This window comes from Tachypleus tridentatus, chromosome 13 (genome assembly GCF_004210375.1).
Source record: "Tachypleus tridentatus isolate NWPU-2018 chromosome 13, ASM421037v1, whole genome shotgun sequence".
Taxonomy (NCBI): domain Eukaryota; kingdom Metazoa; phylum Arthropoda; class Merostomata; order Xiphosura; family Limulidae; genus Tachypleus; species Tachypleus tridentatus.
In genome coordinates, this window is record NC_134837.1 from 197,607,780 (window position 1) to 197,627,287 (window position 19,508).

Sequence of the window (19,508 nt, forward strand, 5' to 3'; positions counted from 1 at the left end):
ATTGTAAAAAATAATTACATTAACTGTAATGACAACAAGTATAGAAGCGACACATGTTGTGTCCAGTACCCTTGATAGCGACATCTACAACACAGGAAGGAAAAAAGAAACATCGATAACTTGTGAACCGTCTTCTCATTAACCCTTAAACAACCGGTTTGTTTTTATGCCCTTCATTACCGGTTGGGCCCTCAAATTAATCTAGTTTCATGTCTTTGCTCTCTGTAGCACTCACTACAAAGAACTGCCTAACAAAAATTGGATATGTTCAACGCGTAAAAAGCCATGGCTGTAATTAGTGGTACCGACCACGATATTGATGGTTTCTTTAATTCACATGTTACTAGGGGGCCTCGTAACCAACAAATTCATGGACAAATAGACAATTCACTGCATAAACAATTTAGGAAAATCGTGTTGAAAATGCTACTGGCCCTAATTCTAGGGTTAATAGCCGATATATTCATAGCGGTATGTTCAAGCAAGAGACGTAAAAAAAATGAAGTCGGATCTTTATCTTTTTCGTGTAATTTGTTCTGTAAATACGCACAAACTGTCACTTGTTTAATACGATGTTTTAGAAGTATTCAGCTTAATTATTTATAAAATCTGTCTTTTCTCAGAATTGTTCACTCATATATAAACTTACAATTTGTTTTATAAGAATACACAGAGTTTTTCCAAGTTTGGACCGATATCAGCACCCTCTACCAGTTACGGCGCGTTTGAAAGTTCTGCCAGCTCGCTGCACGATAGTTTCAACTCTTTTCCGTGTAATCAAAGGCCAAGGTTGTTTCAGCAGAGAACGCATGCACCAAAAGCATCCACTTCCTGCCCAGTTCTCGACATTCTCCACGAAGATCCCGAATACACGACAATTGGGAGGTTTCGGTCGACAGTCGAGTTGCACACGCAGCAACGCGGGACAACTCCAGATGATGATTACGATGAAATCGATACAGTAAACGCAATCAGAATTCGCGAGCCTGCATTGTCAGTTATCCAAGCTATTAAAGACGAATTAAGAAAGTTCAACAGCTCGCTCACTGGGAACAGCACCGAAAGCTTTGCATAAATGGGAGTTTTTACATTATTGGATATCAGAAACGAGACAATTTTGTTTTTATCCCGAGATTCTATAATCATATATTTAATAACAGTCACAATGCAAATAACTTTGTTGTTGTTTGCGTCCATGTACTTTGTAAACCATGGTGGGAAACGTATGTGATGGAACTAAACTGTTCAGAATTCTGTGCATTCGCCGATATACTTTCTGTAAACTGTGTTAAAAAGTGTCAAAATACAACGTTCCAAAAATCCAGATTTTGTTAACTGAAAATATTACATAAAGTATCTTTACAAAGTTTGATCCTAATTTTGTTGGCTAAAAGTGTTACGTAAGAAGTAACTTCGTGATCATTTATATGAAAAGAATTCTGAACCAATTTGGAAAAATAAAATTCATTAAAATCTACGACTCAAATTATTTTATGGAATAGTTTATACGAATAACGTGACTTATTAACCACGTCTCGGAATAGCACAAGATGGATAACTTATTGAACACAGACTTATGTATGCTCTTCTACGGGTATCGAGTTTGTTTTTGCATTGCACGCCGAGTCAAAATATTCGAGGAATAGCTCATTAATAAAGCTAATGTCATCGTCACAAGATCTATGTCATAGTAAACGTAATGAGCTAGCTTAACCTTTTAGTGCACGCAATATGAAAATACGATGGGAAAAATAGTTGAATTTCTTATTGAAATATGTCTAAACTGCACGAAAATACTTGAAGATATTTTGTTCACTTGAGGTACCAACAAAAGCCATTCCACGTTTTTCTCAAGAACGAAACTAAAGTATTTGTATGTGCGTCAATTAAGACCAGATATACATCCGTCACCTCTAAGGTTTAAATGTGCCTCTAGGTTTAAGGTTTTTTTCGTTATATCTTGTCTGCCCTCAAAGGAATAGGTGTGAACATAGTTTTAATGGCCATACACATCAAGTAACACATTTGGTTACTTTGTTTAGAATTAGACACAAAACTACACAATGGACTGTCTATACTCTACTTATCACGGGTATGGAAACCCGGTTTCTAACGATACAAGTCTGCAGACATACCGCTGTGTCACTAGTTACTAATACTAACGATATAATCCCTTTTTATAGACAAATTTACTTAATGAACGTTTCTCTAGCTATAATCACAGAAAAAATACTATTGCACAATTATGTTTTGTATATGTAAGTAGAATTACTCATACCGGCATGTCACAACATTTGTGCATGAAAACATTTACTGTACACCAAACAATTCGTAGCAGCTGTAAGAACCATGTTTATAACTTGCATTATTTCAAATGTTCATTTGAGTTTAACACTGAAAATTTTCGTTCATGTTGCAAACATTTGCCTACAATACTGGACATCAAACAAACGACCTCACCTATTATTATAAAATATCTGACAAGCGTATTATTGACCCATAAACCCTTTTTCAGTCTCATTATCTGGAAAACTTAAGATAAACAACACTAGAGGGCAACAGTTGATAAATGATCCGATTTAGTAACATTGAAAAATAATGTATCTATTACAAGCATCACCTTCCCGTACATTTCAGTTATTATAGAGAAAAATTGTTAAAGCTCCCTTCACACTATCGTTGCTTTGTAAAGTTTTAACATTACACCAACAACGATAATTTGCAAAAATCTTAATTTTAAAAATTATTTTTTTTTAGGTGAGTTAACGCCTATACACTCAGTTTTGATTTCTAAGATGTATCTACATATTAACCAAGAGTTTTCTGCAGTCTTTCTAAATGCGCATTCACAATTATTTTAATTAAAAACTAAAAATTTTTGCTAGGGTCCTCACTTGGAAGGAGTTCCAAAATGGATTTCTGTGAGATGTTCTAAGTCGGCCCTATTAACACACAAATTCTGCCATATCCTAAGCCCCCAGTTGAATTGGAGTGGAGGACACATACAAGGCCAGTTTTCTTTGCTCCCCCCCTGTTGTTTTGCTTAATTGTAAGACTAACGCCTTTCATCGAACACAACGCCTAGAAATACACGACAGTGTTATGAGAAAGAGCAAGAAATATACTGTTAGCCATGTTTATTAAAATCAGGCATGTATATAACAAAAAACCTGTCTGCATTCTTTTTACGTGCTTTTAATTACCCACCCACCTTTGACTATTTTTAATGATTCTGTGAACGCCCCCAAGTGTTTGATACTGTTACCAAAGAATTCGTTACCACCTTATATTCGTTACCACTCGATAGATAAATTATTCAATGTACTTTATTATTTCAAATGTCAACTTTTAAACTAAATTAGCTGAATAATATCCACAACTTGTAACTCATAACTGACACCAGTAAACTTTAATATACAAGCAATTGTTGTTTTTAAATCAATTTAAGGGGGTTTTAAAAATGTTTTCAGTATGAATAATACTAAAAAAAACATGGCGGACATATATTACATGGTGATTTTGATTCACTATTTATTGGAAACATTCCATATTGTTGGCCTAAGTAACGTTTGTTATCCCACAAACTGGATCTTTAAAACAAGCACATTTTCCTAACACTTAACAGAACCACGCTCTTTAAATACAAGACACGAAATACTCATCTAAACCAATATATCAAAAGGCTACGATATGAAAGGGAACACCTCACAATGACGCTTAACATGAGGACATACAGAAAATATTGTAACGTGCTAATCCTTAGAGAATTTTAAGATCTATTTTCTACATCGATCAATTAATAAAAATTACTGAATCCACCAAAGTTCACGTCTCATTTCATGATTAGTCACACTTTGTTCATGTTGTGTAATAGTACGGCTACTCAAACGTTCACGTTAATGCACTTAAAAAATACAAATTAACTAAGCCTAAAACCACCTAAATATTAATTTTCATACAGACATAAAAGACACAGAATTAGTTACTCCCACACAATTCAATGCAGAATTAGATCTAAAAACAAAATATTAATTATAAAGATCTGAGAAGATAACACTATTCTTCAAACTGGTTTACAAATTTATGTCAAACAAAATCCTTGAAATCTATCCAATCACATTTTTTGACCATGAACACTGTGCTATCACTTGATCCTTGACCAACGTACTTCTTTTAACTTAAAAACCACCTTTTACTGCAGTTTACAATTGAAAGGAAATTGTTTTTAAAATATTTCCAATTAAACAAATTTACTAATTTAATATCCTTTTATCTGCAATGCACAATTCAACACATATATTAACTATAACATACAATTTTAAAATAATTTTATGAAGCTAGCACTACAAAAATGAAAAAGTTTCATACAGACCTAAGTTTCAACGAAAACAGAAAAAACTTCAAGAAAAAAACACTTGAGATAATTTATCCATAATCAACGTATCTTTATTAAAGATTAGATGTTTTAACACTTCATTTAACTATACCAACTTTTAGAAAAAAAATATGGAAGATTTTTTTGCAGGAGATTACTTTCTAAGATTATCTTTTTTTAAACTGAAACCCTTCACGTACAAAGGACCATTATAAACATTTTGATCTATTCAAGATCATGGTTTGATACGTTAAGAATCTTATTCTATATTGAAGAAACAATGACATTCATTACAGGAGTTTGGTATTTTCTCCAGCAGTCACACATTCTGTATGTGCGAGAAACATCCCACAAAACACCCAGAAAGGCATGTTACAGAAATCAACCTTATGTCTATGGTAACTTTAAGAGAAAACTTTCCAACATAATATGATCACAGTCCAGTCAACATCACCAAAACCCCCTATTATGGATGTACTCAGATTTCATTTAAAAAAAATAAAATAAAAAGCATAATTTGGTAAAACTTTCTCTCTTAGATCTGGGGAAGAGTGGGGGCAGTGTGTTTATCCCAAATAGAAGCACACTATAATGCACTAAGAGAATATTTGAGTACTGTATAATGAAATTCAAAATGGTTCCCATAATGCAGCACAACACTTAATACATTAGAAGTAAATTTTAAGACTTCTCGCTTAACTCATTCCATGATACTTAATTCAAATTCAATAAACACAAAAATCGGCACCTAAACTTGTTACCTATCAGATCTTTTAGGTTTCCAAACTCTTCATAACCGTTAGCATATTCTTAGTGATTACGTCAAATGTTTTCTATTTATGGGTAAGAAAAAACTAAAACAACTGTACAAGACGCCCTGGAATTTGTATGTTCTGAACCATACTGAGGTTAGTTCAATACTTCCTCTGGAAAATATCACCACTAAAAAAAAACCACATGCCGTCCTGACAGTGTATCTGGAATCTGTGTTGAAGACATTAGCTACAAAATAAAAACCTGACACCAGACCTGGAAACAGCAAAATTCATGCATTCAAGACGGCGACTCCAGAGGCGTAACCAGCATCGGTGATTTAAAGTAAATTATGTATAAAAGAGCAACTTATGGACTGTTTAGAAATCCACTCGGCGAGTGATTGCCAACCCAGCTTGACAGACAGACACAATCTTTTCGTGATTCCTGAAATGCTACTAAATGGCCTCACAGGGTCATGATTATAGGTAGAGTAAGCCATACTTTCATATGTTAAAACATCAGTCACCACACAAATTATTCACTTTCTCAACACATGATCCTCAGAGAAAGGTTAGTTTTCCCCTTCATCAGAACCATCTTCTTCCTCTGCTTCTTCCAGCCAGGTCAGCCATTGGTTCACCTAAAATACACAAGGCTTTGAAACAGCTGATACAAAAAATATGGAAGAGTTGGGGATCACTTCATAACTTACCATCTAAGAAATAAGCTAGAAGTTTTTTTTTGTTTTTTTCCCCCACTTATTCTAAGAACTCATGAATGAAAGCAAATGATAATATAAATGTATATCAGTACAGCTGTTATGGGTATTAACACTTTTATTGATAAGGAAAGAACAACATTTTGACCTTTCTAGGTCATCTTCAGGTTACAAAAGACGACCTCGAAGGTCGAAACATTGTTCTCTCCTTATGAATAAAAGTGTTAATATCGGTAGCAGCAGTTCTGAAATACATTTTTATTTGAAAGTGGTTTCTCTTCATCAAGAAATGAGAATATAATACACTAATTACACTACACCTTCTATATTGCACAGATGAGACTTTTTGATAAATACTGGGGCTCATCCAACTGAGTAGGACATAACAGACACAGCAGTGCTGGTCTAAGCGATCTATACATAAACTTCCATGAACAACCCTTACGTTCTCAATCACATTAAGCAATTAATTTCTAACCATCAACTTTTATAAGTAATTTACCAACCAGATTCAAGTGGTGCAAATTAACAACTCAATATTATTTTCTTTATTATATTTTATTACTGTTGCTTGAATTAACTTGACTATCATCCATAAGGACTGGAAAAACCAGTAAGCTAGTCCAACAACTTTAGCTGTATCATTTTCTACACCTTTACCACAGGCTAATGATAACCAGTGTTCACAAATTTAAATGTCATGCTTAAACTATAAAAACTGCAGGTTACAAATTAAAACTAAGTTACATTAACTTAAAGTATTTTGAGCACTAATAATTCAACTAATTATATTTTAACACTGGGAAGATACCTAGAGTGTGTAACTCAAGTAAAAGAATTCTTTCACTAAAAACCTCAAATCAGCAAATCATTTCAACATTGAAACCACTCAGGATGTTGAACATTTTATCTTAAATATTAATGCATTTCAACAATCAAAATAAATGTTAAAGCAAGTAGTGGATGAGGTTAAGAAATGAAAGGGCAAACTTTTATGAATATGATGAATTACGTCTACAATACAGCCTTAATATTATGCAACACTCTTACACATCACGTGTTCTTAGGAATCAGAAAACACTTCTATAAACATTCTACTTTAATCAATAATGAAAGATAAAGCACATATTTGTTAATAAGAAATATTTACATTTTTGTTCTGCAACATGTAATACTTCATATCACAAACTACAAACATGTACAGGGTTAAGTTTTAAAATACAATTCTCAACACACAGCATATAGAATCTTATATCTAAAGATACAGTATTTAGTACCTCAGCATATCAAGAACAATGGTATCAAATACCTTATATCTAGTAGCAATATACCTAGAGTATAATAGATTCATTAACTCAATTTGTTTTCTTACCAACAAGCACTGATTACATCATGTAGTTTCCCTTAAAATAACTGGTGTTAGATAAACAGTCTAACAACACAAGTGATTTCCACTTCAGTCATTCACAGTAAAATAAACACTGAAAATAAGTGTTCAAATTCTGAAGACAAGTATCTGAAACTTTGTGACCACTAACAAAATAAAATAAAAAGTCACAGTTAATCCACCCAAGGCCTTCTGTTGAAAATACTTCAAGTTGTGACAAGTTAAGAACAGCCATGCCCTGCATATACCAGACAAAATTTAGGATGGTTAACATGGAATCCAACTTTGCATGGCTTATTTTTTTGTTAAAAACACCTTGCTATAGAGGGCACTTGGATGCAGAAGTGTCTCCTTAAAGTGAATGTTCTACTCTTCTCATAAAGTTTGAAGCATTGAACCCCATGGGGTATAGGTCAAAGTATGCACAGCATGTAATTTTACAAAGTGCCATTCAACACTGTATAAATTATATTATATAAGAATCAGACAATTTACGTTAAACAACACTGATGATCTGTGGTAAGAGAAGTAAATTCTGAATACGTGAACTTAATCTTGCACTTAAAACTTCTCAGTCTCAATCAGACTCCTGATGTCAGATCAGACACATCTTGAGTACAAATACCTTTGTAATATCTGATTTTTTAGTGTACAATGGACATGTACATTTTACTTAAAGCTTGTCACATCATGTAGATGCACACAGTGAGTTATAGTCAACATTCCTTTTCCAGCAGAGAATAGAACACCTGACTCCTTGAAAATATACTGTCCATTTCTTAGTTATCAGCTTGTTCTCTCCCATCTTCTTACCTTTTTATGATGTTATATCAAGTAGTTTGATCATTTATTAATGATATGTACCTCTAAAAACAGTTTCAAACAAAGTTTAACCATGACTAGATAGGACAAAAACTGAACCTTTCACATCACAGTGGATTAAATATAGTGTTTTAACAGTATTATTACTTCGTGGGACAGTGTCCAAGTCAAAATACAATTGTGTGTTAAACTATATCTGTTTGGAAACTATAATCATTTCCATTGAAGAGAAGACATTAGAGAAATTTGGGTTTAGTACATAGGGTAAGTCAGTAAAATCCTTACTTACTGTATATTGTTTGTACATTTATGATAAACAATGTAAATTAATAAATTGGTCAACTGACTGCTTAGATTTCTAATTACCACTGTAATATATTTTTTTCATTACTGTATTTAAACAATGAACAGGAGATTACTGCACATCTCAAACACAACAGTGACTGTGTGTTTGTTTTGACACTAGCAATTCACCAAATGGTAACTGTTCAGTTCATATTTACAATAAGAAACAGTCAAAGATTTTTCATATTTTTTCCAGCTAATTAGTTTTCTGAGAATAACTGCTTTATGTATATGTAAAAACAGCTGGTTTAAATTGAGAAAATTGTTTATGTAGAGGAGCGAACAATGTTTTGACCTTCTTCGATCATAGTCAGGTTCACAAAGAAAGAAAGAATTAACAGACCGATAGCTGACCACGTTTGAATTGGGGTTGTGTAACTGAGTGTAGGAATATAGAGGGCATGCTTAGTTGTTGGATTATATCTATTAATATTGGTATAAAGGAATTCCTTTGTATTGGCTTATTTTGGGTTGAGTTGTTGTATACGTAAGGCTTCTTTAATTTTGCGTTGTTTATGTTTGTTTCTTTGTTTACTATTTGAGTGTTTTCTATGGTTATGTTGTTTATTTGATTTGCAGTGTTCGATAACATGTGAAGGTGACTTTTTGTGTTCTTTGAATCTGGTTTCCATTTTTCTACTTGTTTCTCCAATATAGAAGTCGTGGCAGTTATCACATTGTATTTTATAAATAACGGTGGTGTGGTGTTTGTCAGTATAGTTTTTACATAGTATAGACCTTAATTTTGTGCCTTTTTGAATAAATTTGGTATTAACTGGAATGTCATATTTTGTTACTAGTTTTTGCCAAATGTTGGTTATTTTTCTGTTGATGTTGGGAATATATGGTTTTGTTATTTTTTAATTTGTGGGACATATTTACTTTTGTTGGTTGATTTTGCTTTCTGTCTAGGTGTGTGCGTATAATGTTTTCTACGGTTTGTGGAAGAAACTTATTGATGTTGATGAACTATTGTTTTATTTTGTCTAATTCATCATTAGTTTTATCTGGTGAGCATAGTTTTATGGCTGTATTTATTTGGTTTCTTAGTATCTTGAGTTTTTGTTTTGTTTCATGTGCTGAGTCCCAAGGAATGTATAGTCCAGTATGGGTGATTTTTTGGTGAATTTCTGTTTTAAATTGTGTATCAGTTCTTGTAATTTTGAGGTTAAGAAATGATATTTGATTGCTTCCTTCCTGTTCACATGTGAAGTTAATGTTGGGATGTATAGAGTTAATGTGACTGAAAAAAATTGTGTGTTCTGTACGTGTGAATCCGCAATCGTGTCATCTACATATCTGTACCAGTATAGTGGTGGATGTAAAGCTGTGTTAATTGCTTGTGTTTCAACTTGTGTCATAAAAATATTGGCTAGAACTGGTGATTATTGGTTGCCCATACTTAGGCCATTTGTTTGTATATAGTTGTGGTTGTTGAACATGAAGTTTGTCTTCATCGTGGTGAATTCCGAGGGTTGCTGGGAATGTCTATTGATGTGTTAGGGTCTCAGATAATAGAGTTCTAAGGCTATGTTGCAGACTTCAGCAGTTGGAACTTCTGTAAAGAGGGATATAACATTGAAACTGGTCATTAAGGCTTTATGATTAAGTTGATTAAGATTAGACATGAAATTAAAAGTCTTTGATGAATGAACTGACTGATGTTACATATTTGGAAAATACCCATGCTATGTATTTACCAAGATTGTAATTAAATGATATTGGTCGTAATGGATAATCTGGTTTATGAGGTTTGGGGATACCGTATATTTATGGTGTGTGTGAGTTGGTCTTATGTCGGTAGGAATAAAGTGTTTTTGAAAGTAGAAAAATGGAAACCAGATTCAAAAAACACAAAAAGTCACCTTCACACATTTTCAAACACTTCAAAACAAATAAACACAACAACCATAGAAAACCCCAAATACTAAATTAAGAAACAAACATAAACAAACACAAAATTAAAGAAGCCAAAGTAAATTAAAACAAAGAAACACCTTTATACCTATATTAATAAATATAATCAAACACACTGCAAGATGTTGTATTTAGGATATGATGTCCAAAATATACCACTCCTGCCTGCTGTTTTCCATAATGCAAACAATGTAGTGTTAATTTCAAGTTTCATTATACATAAATCCACAAGCATTGCATCAAGCTACGAGGTACATTACAGTTGAGTGGGTATGTTATGGAACCAACTCAAATACAAGACTTCTGTTGCACTTTCAAATGGAAATCCTTCTTAATTGCACTGCATACTGTTGTCTTAGGCACTTTGATGGCTTGCATACTGATCTATGTTTTGGATTCTCACCTGTTACAAAATTCTGCACTTTGCTGACCACAAAAGGGATATGGCTTATTGCAGGTATCTTCATGGTGCCCAACAATGAACCATATTCAATTTGTTTTACAATCTCGTTAAGAACAAATGAATATCCCCATGTTCAAATTTTAAATCCCGAATCTGAACACATCTTTATAACCTAAGTGTACAAACATTTTGTATAAGAATGGACTGTTACACAACCCTTCCTAAATTTAATCAGTTTTCAGTGCCATCACACTAACTTATGACATTAAATGTCAAACAATATCAACTGTAGTTTTGATACTTTCCACTTCATCTCACTTCAACACAGATTGTAGTTATTACAATGTACGTATCTGAATATCCATGGTCATTTTAACATAATATACTCAACCCTGTTTGTGTGTGTGTGTGTGTGTGTGTATTAATTGTATATTATTTTTAATCTCTATAAACATAAACAATAATGCATCTTGAAAAAATAAAACACCTTATGCTCAATATCCAGATATGAGCTATACTTGTGTCATACAAGCTACAAAATGTACATATATCATACAGTATAGACTTTACCTGAAACAGGGCTTTTCCTTTCCCTGGATATTCATCATTGACATCCTCTTTCCAAGTCAAAAATGCATCTTCTTCAATTATTTCCAAATCATAGAGGTTCATAAACCATCGCAACAACATTCCTTTAAGAAAGGAAGAAAGCTGGTATCTTACAGTGTAAACTAAGCCAGAAGAAATATAATATAGTTTTTGTTTCTTAATCAACACTTGTGCAATTTGGAAAAAGAAAATCACAGTATTATCTGTCATTCAAGTACCAGACAAAACAGCTTTAATTTCTTAAACCCTTTTCAAAAAGAAGGGTGTCAGTAGCATATCGTATTATCCCACCCTCTTACAGTGAAAATACTTAATCCAACTGCTTGACACTTACTAAATAGCATCTAATAATCCTCTTTTATAAGGTATGAAATTTTAAAAAATTTACTGTGTTTTGAGACAGTTTAAAAAACTATTAAAATACTTTTTTCTCTACTAAAATTAATTATTATCTTTTTGGTCAGAAAGTGCCAATTTACATATCAACTTGACTGATATTCACAAGCATGTGAATAGGCCACCTGACAAGTCTGGGAAAATTTAGCCTGGTGTTAAGGGGCTGCCATACATTTCCCTTAACATAACTCCACATTTACTCCTCAAATATGAATTAATCTGACTGTTTAAAACTATTTTGGTTATAAACATGTTAATAACAACATAAAAGTTGATTAACAAACTATCTGAAAAATCAAAGAAATAGAAAATATTTCTATGGTGAGTTTGAAAAATGTGTCTGGGGGTTCAAATTTGAGATTGTCACTTTTAATTACATAGTTTGTGTTTCTTAACTGTCAGACAGTAATAACCTACTTCTGATTCTAGAATGAAGTCAGACAGTAATAACCTACTTCTGATTTTAGAATGAAGAAAAATGAGCTTGGATGCATCATAGCAAAAGAATAACGACTGTGTACACGTGGTCCTCGTAATTAAGTTAAAAGTGAGATGATTTAAAAATATGAACTACATTTTCTAGTTATGTTCACTGACACAGACTGATAATTAAATACTGCTTACTTAAACTGTGAATTTACAGTCTAGACAGGACACAAAGGGTTAAGGAACATGTTTGTTATCTGTATTTGACTGTTGTTATTGTACAAGATCGTATACTTTTTTATTACACAAATATTCTTGCATTCATATCTAAAACCTGAATAGCATTTCCTATTCAAAATAGCTAGGATGTAAGATAATCATCGATACTAATAAGAAACAATAATTTATCCTAATGAAATTATTCATCAGTTATTGCAGTTTACACCTTTCTTTCAGTACCCACATACTACCCACATATTTACTGAAATGCAATGGTGCAACTTAAAATGTTATATATATATATATCATACATGTTAGCATCAATCCCTCTAAACTCTTTATAGAGTTCATCTCCTCGAGAGATTTTTGAAAATTACTTTTCACACGGACTATTGAAAACAAATAATCAATATATTTATGGGCAAATCTTTATTTCATCAGAAATACTTCACTAAAAAAATATGATTTTCTGTATGTTAAAGACTTCTAATGTTAAGTGAAATCATTTTGTTAGTGAAGATAATACATATTATATTGAAAGTTAGAAGCATTAAATCTACAAAAACATTAAACATGGGTCATACAGAACGACCACATATTAAAAAGAGTTAAAATATGAAATATTAGCTAAAGGTTTATGCTATACTAATTGATCTAACACAAACAAAATGTAGATTAATAAAACTTTCAATGTAAGTCACTAAAACCTCATGACATGCAGTAAAGGATGTCAATGATTATTAGTACTTTTCAGACAAAAACTGTAATATCATAAAAGAACGTGATTACAGTAATAATCATTAAAAAAGAATGAAAATCACCAAAGAAGGAAAAAAAGACAAGTATATTCTCAAAGGATGATATTTTATTATCAACTATATGTCACTCACACTTTGGGATAAGCAGAATTTTAAATTTTAAAGCACCATGCTGAAACAAAATTTGGAATATTTCTTTTTAACTTATCTTTGTCAGACTAAAACAATACTATAAAATGCCAAAATAAATTACAGTTATTATTATTATTATTAAACTTTTGAAAGTCTAAGATATGCTTTCCAGTGCAGATAAGATTAAAAACGGAAAATAATTATTCTCTTAAAATTTTCTTTAGAAGAAAACCTCAAAATCTTAAAGTATTGTGTTTTGTACCATATGACAACCTTAAATCTCATTTAAACAGGAAACAGCATGGAAAACTGACAAACCTTTTGTACACTTTTTGTTATGAACATTTACAAGTCTAATTAAAGTTAATATCAAATCCTTACCTTTTGGAAAACCTTGGTTAAAGCAGTACACCTGCAGGGCATACAAAACCACCAACTGCAGGGAGGTATTTTCAGTCAAGAAAGCATCAAAAACAGGCTAAGAGAAGAAAGTAAAGAATATTAACCTAAAATACATTCCTAATCTTCACAATTCATAAACGAGAAGAAAGTAAAGAATATTAACCTAAAATACATTCCTAATCTTCACAATTCATAAACGCAATATAATCCACAAAGCAACACATCAGTTTTGTAGTTAATTATCAAATGTATACATTGCTCTAAGTAACATAAAAGATGAATTATGAGGTTAAACAATTAACACGTTATAGTCTTAAGTTTTAAAAAAGCCTTAACTATGAAGTTAATTACTAAATAAAGTGCTTATCAAATACTACATGCTCACATAATTTAACATCAGAAAATGGTTATTAGCGATATTTTTAAACATCAATAGTACCTTACTTGGCAAAGAGAGTAAATGACAATATCAGACTGTCATGAACTTTGAATTTATGGCTAAGAGGGCAATAGTAACAGAACTTTCTGCCTAAGAAACTACTCTGAACTAAAATGGGGCAACTGACTGTTACATACTCTCTCACAGCTAAAGACATGGAACACCACATAGTGGAAAAGCCCTTGGACTCAATAGCAACCTAGATAACCACTAGACCCAGCAATTTGATTTGGTGTTTAAGTTTTATGTTACAGTGATAAATAAATCTTTCAAGAGTAAATGAAAATTATCCAACCTTAAATTTTTCAAGCAATTCTTTTTCTTGTTCAACTGTCACCTTCTCAGGTGGGGAGTTATTATCAGTATTGTCACTTAACGTTGTTTCCATGGTGATGAACTTGATTAAACTGAAAAGGTCATAGAATGCGTCAAACTACAGTATGTTCAGGGCTAACTATAAACTTTCATATATTGTAATTTATTTATATTCTGTTATAACAATTGATAAACTTTCATCAGTCTATCAACAACAAAAGTACACCAAATGACACCATGTACTTAGTTTTTACAAGTGTGAGGAGCTGAAATATATATATATATATACACACTTAGGCAAGCTTGTTAATAAAAAACAAATTGAGAAAATTTAGTTTCAAAAAAACAGTAAATAAAATTTACATAAATTTGCTAAGAACAAAATTTTCTAACATTTTCACTGAGCTATACATAAAATGTATTCACGTGATATTGCTGTTAATTTCAAAAGTTATCTTTAATAATTCCCAATACAACAATGCTATGCTCAATTACCACAACAGAATCTTTAAAAGCATGCCTAATTCTTTTAATAAAAACATACATGCAATTTACTTTGCATAATAACCTAGCCAAGTTTGTTTTTTTAAAACTTAAGTTTCAAATGAACAAATAGCTTAAATTAATAACCACCTTCCTTCTTGGGCTAAGAGTAATTTTGGTTCAACCATACTTAAAGTATCAATTGTGTTGCTTGTAAGAAACAGCTTAATTCAGTAATGGGCAACCAATATGAACCAATTCTGACTCTGAGGTCTTGATCCAATTCCAAAGAATCTACATAAACACTACACACTATTTGTAAGAACATGGAAATCAATCTAGTATTGATAGATTTTGTCAGAAAAAAAAAGGCATATTCCTTAATTACCTGTCATCTTCTTTGTTCTTTACCTACAATACTGCAGAATTCAATAACCAAAGGAGTTATATTTTTACATATATCTGCCAATTTATTTATTCCAACACCTAATTTTCAAACACACACATTTAGGTATGAAATTATAAAAAGTTGCTACAGGTATAGTGTGTATAAATACAAGTCAATTAAACATTTTCTGCCAGAAAGATCACTAAGAATATTGGTGATTGGTTACAAAATGTCATTTGAAGTCAGAGAGAGAAGAATAGATAACTCACAAAAATATACAACTCAATTTCATCATACAAAATGGTTTTTATAATAAAATAAACATTTCAGCAAGTGCACACACACATACAGGTATATCCCTTCCTTCTGTTTCAAATCACTATACTATTATCCATAAATGTGCAGTATGTCCTCACCAAGATGCTAACGCATATATAAAACCAGAAGCAGTGAACTGGGATGAATCTACGTTATCCTTTATCCACTTGTAAAAAGTTGTTGGACTGGGATCAGCTTGTATCTGTTTCCACAAGTCAGACTGTATTCTGAGTAGAGGCAGCAAGAAACTCAATCCTCGATCTTCTAGAATATCAGCAAGTCGCTCTTTGGTTCTATCACTTTCTACAAAATTTAAGGGAATTATACCAAGTAAAGTAGCAGTGTAAAATTATAAACATGTTCACTTCAATGTTCCATCAGTCAATAAAACCACAATCTTTTAATAGTGTCAAAAACAAAAAATTATAAATGCAGGATATAATCATATAAATTACTTGCATATATACCCAGTTAATGTTTAGCTCAAAAATGACTTAACTTTTTATAATTAACCATACCATATGACAACAGAAATCTGTTCTTCAATAGCAGTGTACAAATATTCTTAAAAAAGAATACAAAACTGTGTTTTTTTTTAAAAGAAAACTACTCATAAAGTTTCAAAGCTTTAAAATAAGTTTCAAACAATTAGATGCAAAGCTATATTTTCACATCATGTTGCAGTAAAAGTACATGGTGCACAAAAGTGAACTCTAATCAATAACACAAGTTTAGAAAACCTAAGTAAAACTTAACAGATTTTCACATTTTGCCTTTCTACTTTCAAAATCTTAGTTTATATCAAACCTACCTCGCAGCATTGAGAGAAGATGAATTTTACTCTCATTAAAGACCTGTGTGAGCCATCTTCTTCCCATCACTTTGTGAAGATGCTGAAGACAAAGCAGAAACATCGGATAGTGTGCCCGGCCCTCTAAAGGCTCGGCTACTTCACCCAAGGTTGCCAGGTTATCCGAAATGCCACGTGCTGCAAATGCTGCAACGTAAGATTTGACACGAGGCACATCAGCCTCCAATTCTGAAATCTGTTCTGACACCAACTTCAGAGCCTGTTAAAAGTTTAAATACAATTACTAAACAGATATCAATCACATAATGCAGCTGCACTAGTGTTAATTTTGTATTGAATTTTGCCATACCTACTTGTGATGTTTAGAAGCAGAAATAAACATTTATGGCATATTAATGTTTCTAACACATTAGGAGTTAAAACTTTTTTTCTAATTCCAATATTTATTTCTCTTATAAGTTTTTATAACACTACAATTAGGTTTCAGGGCTTCGTCTAACATTCTAACATTTTAACACAAAAGCTATCTTATAATGTCTTAGTTACAAAATTAATATACTGAGGAAAAATCATTAGTCTTATTTGGGTACAACCAAGACCAAATAAAAATACTAATGGCTCTGAAATCAGTGCTTTTACTTATTTTCTATTCCATAACACAAACCAAACTAAGGACATATACAAGATTCTCTTAATTTATATTAATTCCAAAACAATTACAAAATTAAAGTACATGTATAGGTCCCCTAATTTAGTGTATATCAATAAACAAATTATTTCTCCAAGTGTACAAAAAGAATGTTTAATATACGCAGTGACCTATATCCACACACTATGTTTGTTATAATTCATTTCCTTGTTATGAAAAGAAATCTCAGTTGGATCCATATTGTAAAATTTTATGTTTCATGGAAGAAAAAAAGGTACTTTCCATGCACAGCCTGTGACAAACTGAAAACGTATCATTGCAAGTGAATATTAGATTATAGATGAACTAGCCACTAATTTAAGTGAAAATATTTTCAGTATTAAATGTATACAAAAAATATAAAAAATAAACTAGAAACAAGCAAACTAATGAAAAGGAGATTCTTAAATTTCTTTAAAACATGGCCTAAGCTGTCAATTTTAACTATGAAAATGAAATGAAAACTCCCAAAGAAATACTCCGTGGTAAATGTTCACTGGTGAAATATATGCTGTAAAGAGAAAATCTGCTGAAAAACCTTCAAACTAGTGACATTCCCATAAACATGTACAATTTGCACAGTTTATAAAAACAATGTATACTAATGTGAAGATAAAATTACACAAACTTTGAACAAAACAATGATTAATGAAGAGGTTATTCCAAATGATACAATTTCAATAAAACAATGAATTATTAAATTATATGAATGAAATGTTCAACTTTAAAGAAAGCAATAATGATTTCAGTTATTCAATAATGGCTATACTTGTCATAAACAAACACTATGAAAGGTGGACACATTAAAAAAAAAAAGAAGAGCAAAACAACATCAATACAAGAAAAGAATATTTTACCCTTTCGCTACAGGCTCTGTGGATTACACTAACTTTGTGATCCCAAAGTGAACATCAGTTTCCATACTACAACTTCAACTCTCTCAATATGGGATGGTCTTTAGTTAATAACACAAGTCTTTCATGTACAAGAAATTATTTTGGGACAAAGAATTTTAATAAACTAAATTAACAATCTGTCCATGAATATACTGAGCATGTTTTGAATACTCCATGTGGAAAGTAATTTTCAGGGTCAGATTAAAAGTACTTTTCCTCATCTGTCAAATTTCCTTTCTGTAATACCTAAAATCTACTAAATGTTTTTCAAACATTTTTTCAGTAAAAATTTATTTTATTTTTGCTACACTAGCTCTATACAAAGTTGGTCAATATGATTGACCTTGTAACCATAAAAAAACATGCTGCTTGCATCCACGCCTCAAAATATTATTGTTATTTTATGTAATCCAACCTTATCTAGCCTAAAAAGATCCCTATTTTTTATATTTTAGTTACTTTTTATAATTATACATAAAGAATAAACATGAAAAATAAATTAAACAACTAATTTTTTCTTGCTCTCGATTGTTGAAGAAAGCCCTCACTTTTTATTCTGATTATAGTATTGCACTCAATTCTTATTGAATTAAATAATGCATCAAACAATGCATATTAACAACATGCAAAAAGCAGACAAATTTCATTACATCTCAAATTTTCTGGCTTTCCAACTATGCTACAAGAGTCACTACAAATTCATCTGAGCTAGTCATTAACTTTTTCAGAGGAACGATGTTGGTACTCTGAGTGAAACTGATGTTTAACAGTTAACATAACACCATACATCATTTGATAGATGAAGACCTTGAAGGAGAAAATATGGTGGTAGGGGTCTGATGTTCTATTTGATAGCTTTGTAACCAAAGTTGAAAACTTTTAATAAATGTGGTTTATCTGAGGAAATTTTTAGACAGTAACTTATATTTAATCTCTTCCTTTTTCAAGGGGTGGTGGTTAAAATAGGGATGATTACATGCTGAGAGGAAATGAGTCATGTGTTGCACTAGGGGAAATTAAGGATTTTTTAAAACTATTGCCTTGTATAATTAAGAACTTAAACTCATACTATTAAAATATGGATTATTGGCTGTGATTTTATGTTATTTTAATTGATATAACAAACAAAGCAGTTTAATAAAAATTTGAATGTAAAACAAACTTTGTGGCATACACACTAAAAGATACTCAGGATGATAGGGTTAATTATATTTTGAATACAAGTCACTAAAACCTTGAGCCATGTGCAGAAAAGAATGCCTATTACAGTAGGGTTAAAATGTGATTTTATAAATGCAAAAGAGCAGACAAGTTAATCCATCAATCCTTTCTCAAAGTGTGGTGGATAAAATACAGAAAAGATGCCTAGAGAAAATATGCCACATATGCACGTGTGCCACACTATAGGAAAATCTGTAATTTTTAATTATTTATTATTTAATTTAATTTTAATACTGCCTTGTAGCATTAGGAATTTAAACTTGTATACTACCTAAGTATGGATT

The 19,508-nt window shown here is 31.6% G+C and overlaps 2 protein-coding genes across 8 annotated transcripts in view; one reads left to right on the forward strand and one right to left on the reverse strand.

Annotated features, from left to right (window-relative positions):
- Positions 1–1,780, forward strand: part of LOC143238900 (uncharacterized) — a 42,404-nt gene extending 40,624 nt beyond the window's left edge. Inside the window, exon 14 of the mRNA XM_076479533.1 lies at positions 665–1,780. Within this exon, the coding sequence (XP_076335648.1) occupies positions 665–1,075 (411 nt within the window). The 3' untranslated portion in view covers positions 1,076–1,780. The remainder of the gene's footprint in view (positions 1–664) is intronic.
- A 1,614-nt stretch (positions 1,781–3,394) lies between these two features.
- NAT1 (N-acetyltransferase 1) overlaps positions 3,395–19,508 on the reverse strand; it is a 62,113-nt gene continuing 45,999 nt past the window's right edge. For all 7 annotated transcript variants that reach the window (XM_076479540.1, XM_076479537.1, XM_076479534.1 and 4 more), the window contains exons 16-21: positions 16,420–16,678; positions 15,707–15,911; positions 14,400–14,511; positions 13,645–13,741; positions 11,294–11,415; positions 3,395–5,771 (exon numbers count right to left, since the gene is read on the reverse strand). In XM_076479540.1, coding sequence (XP_076335655.1) covers positions 5,703–5,771; positions 11,294–11,415; positions 13,645–13,741; positions 14,400–14,511; positions 15,707–15,911; positions 16,420–16,678 — 864 coding nt within the window. In that variant the 3' untranslated portion in view covers positions 3,395–5,702. The remainder of the gene's footprint in view (positions 5,772–11,293; positions 11,416–13,644; positions 13,742–14,399; positions 14,512–15,706; positions 15,912–16,419; positions 16,679–19,508) is intronic.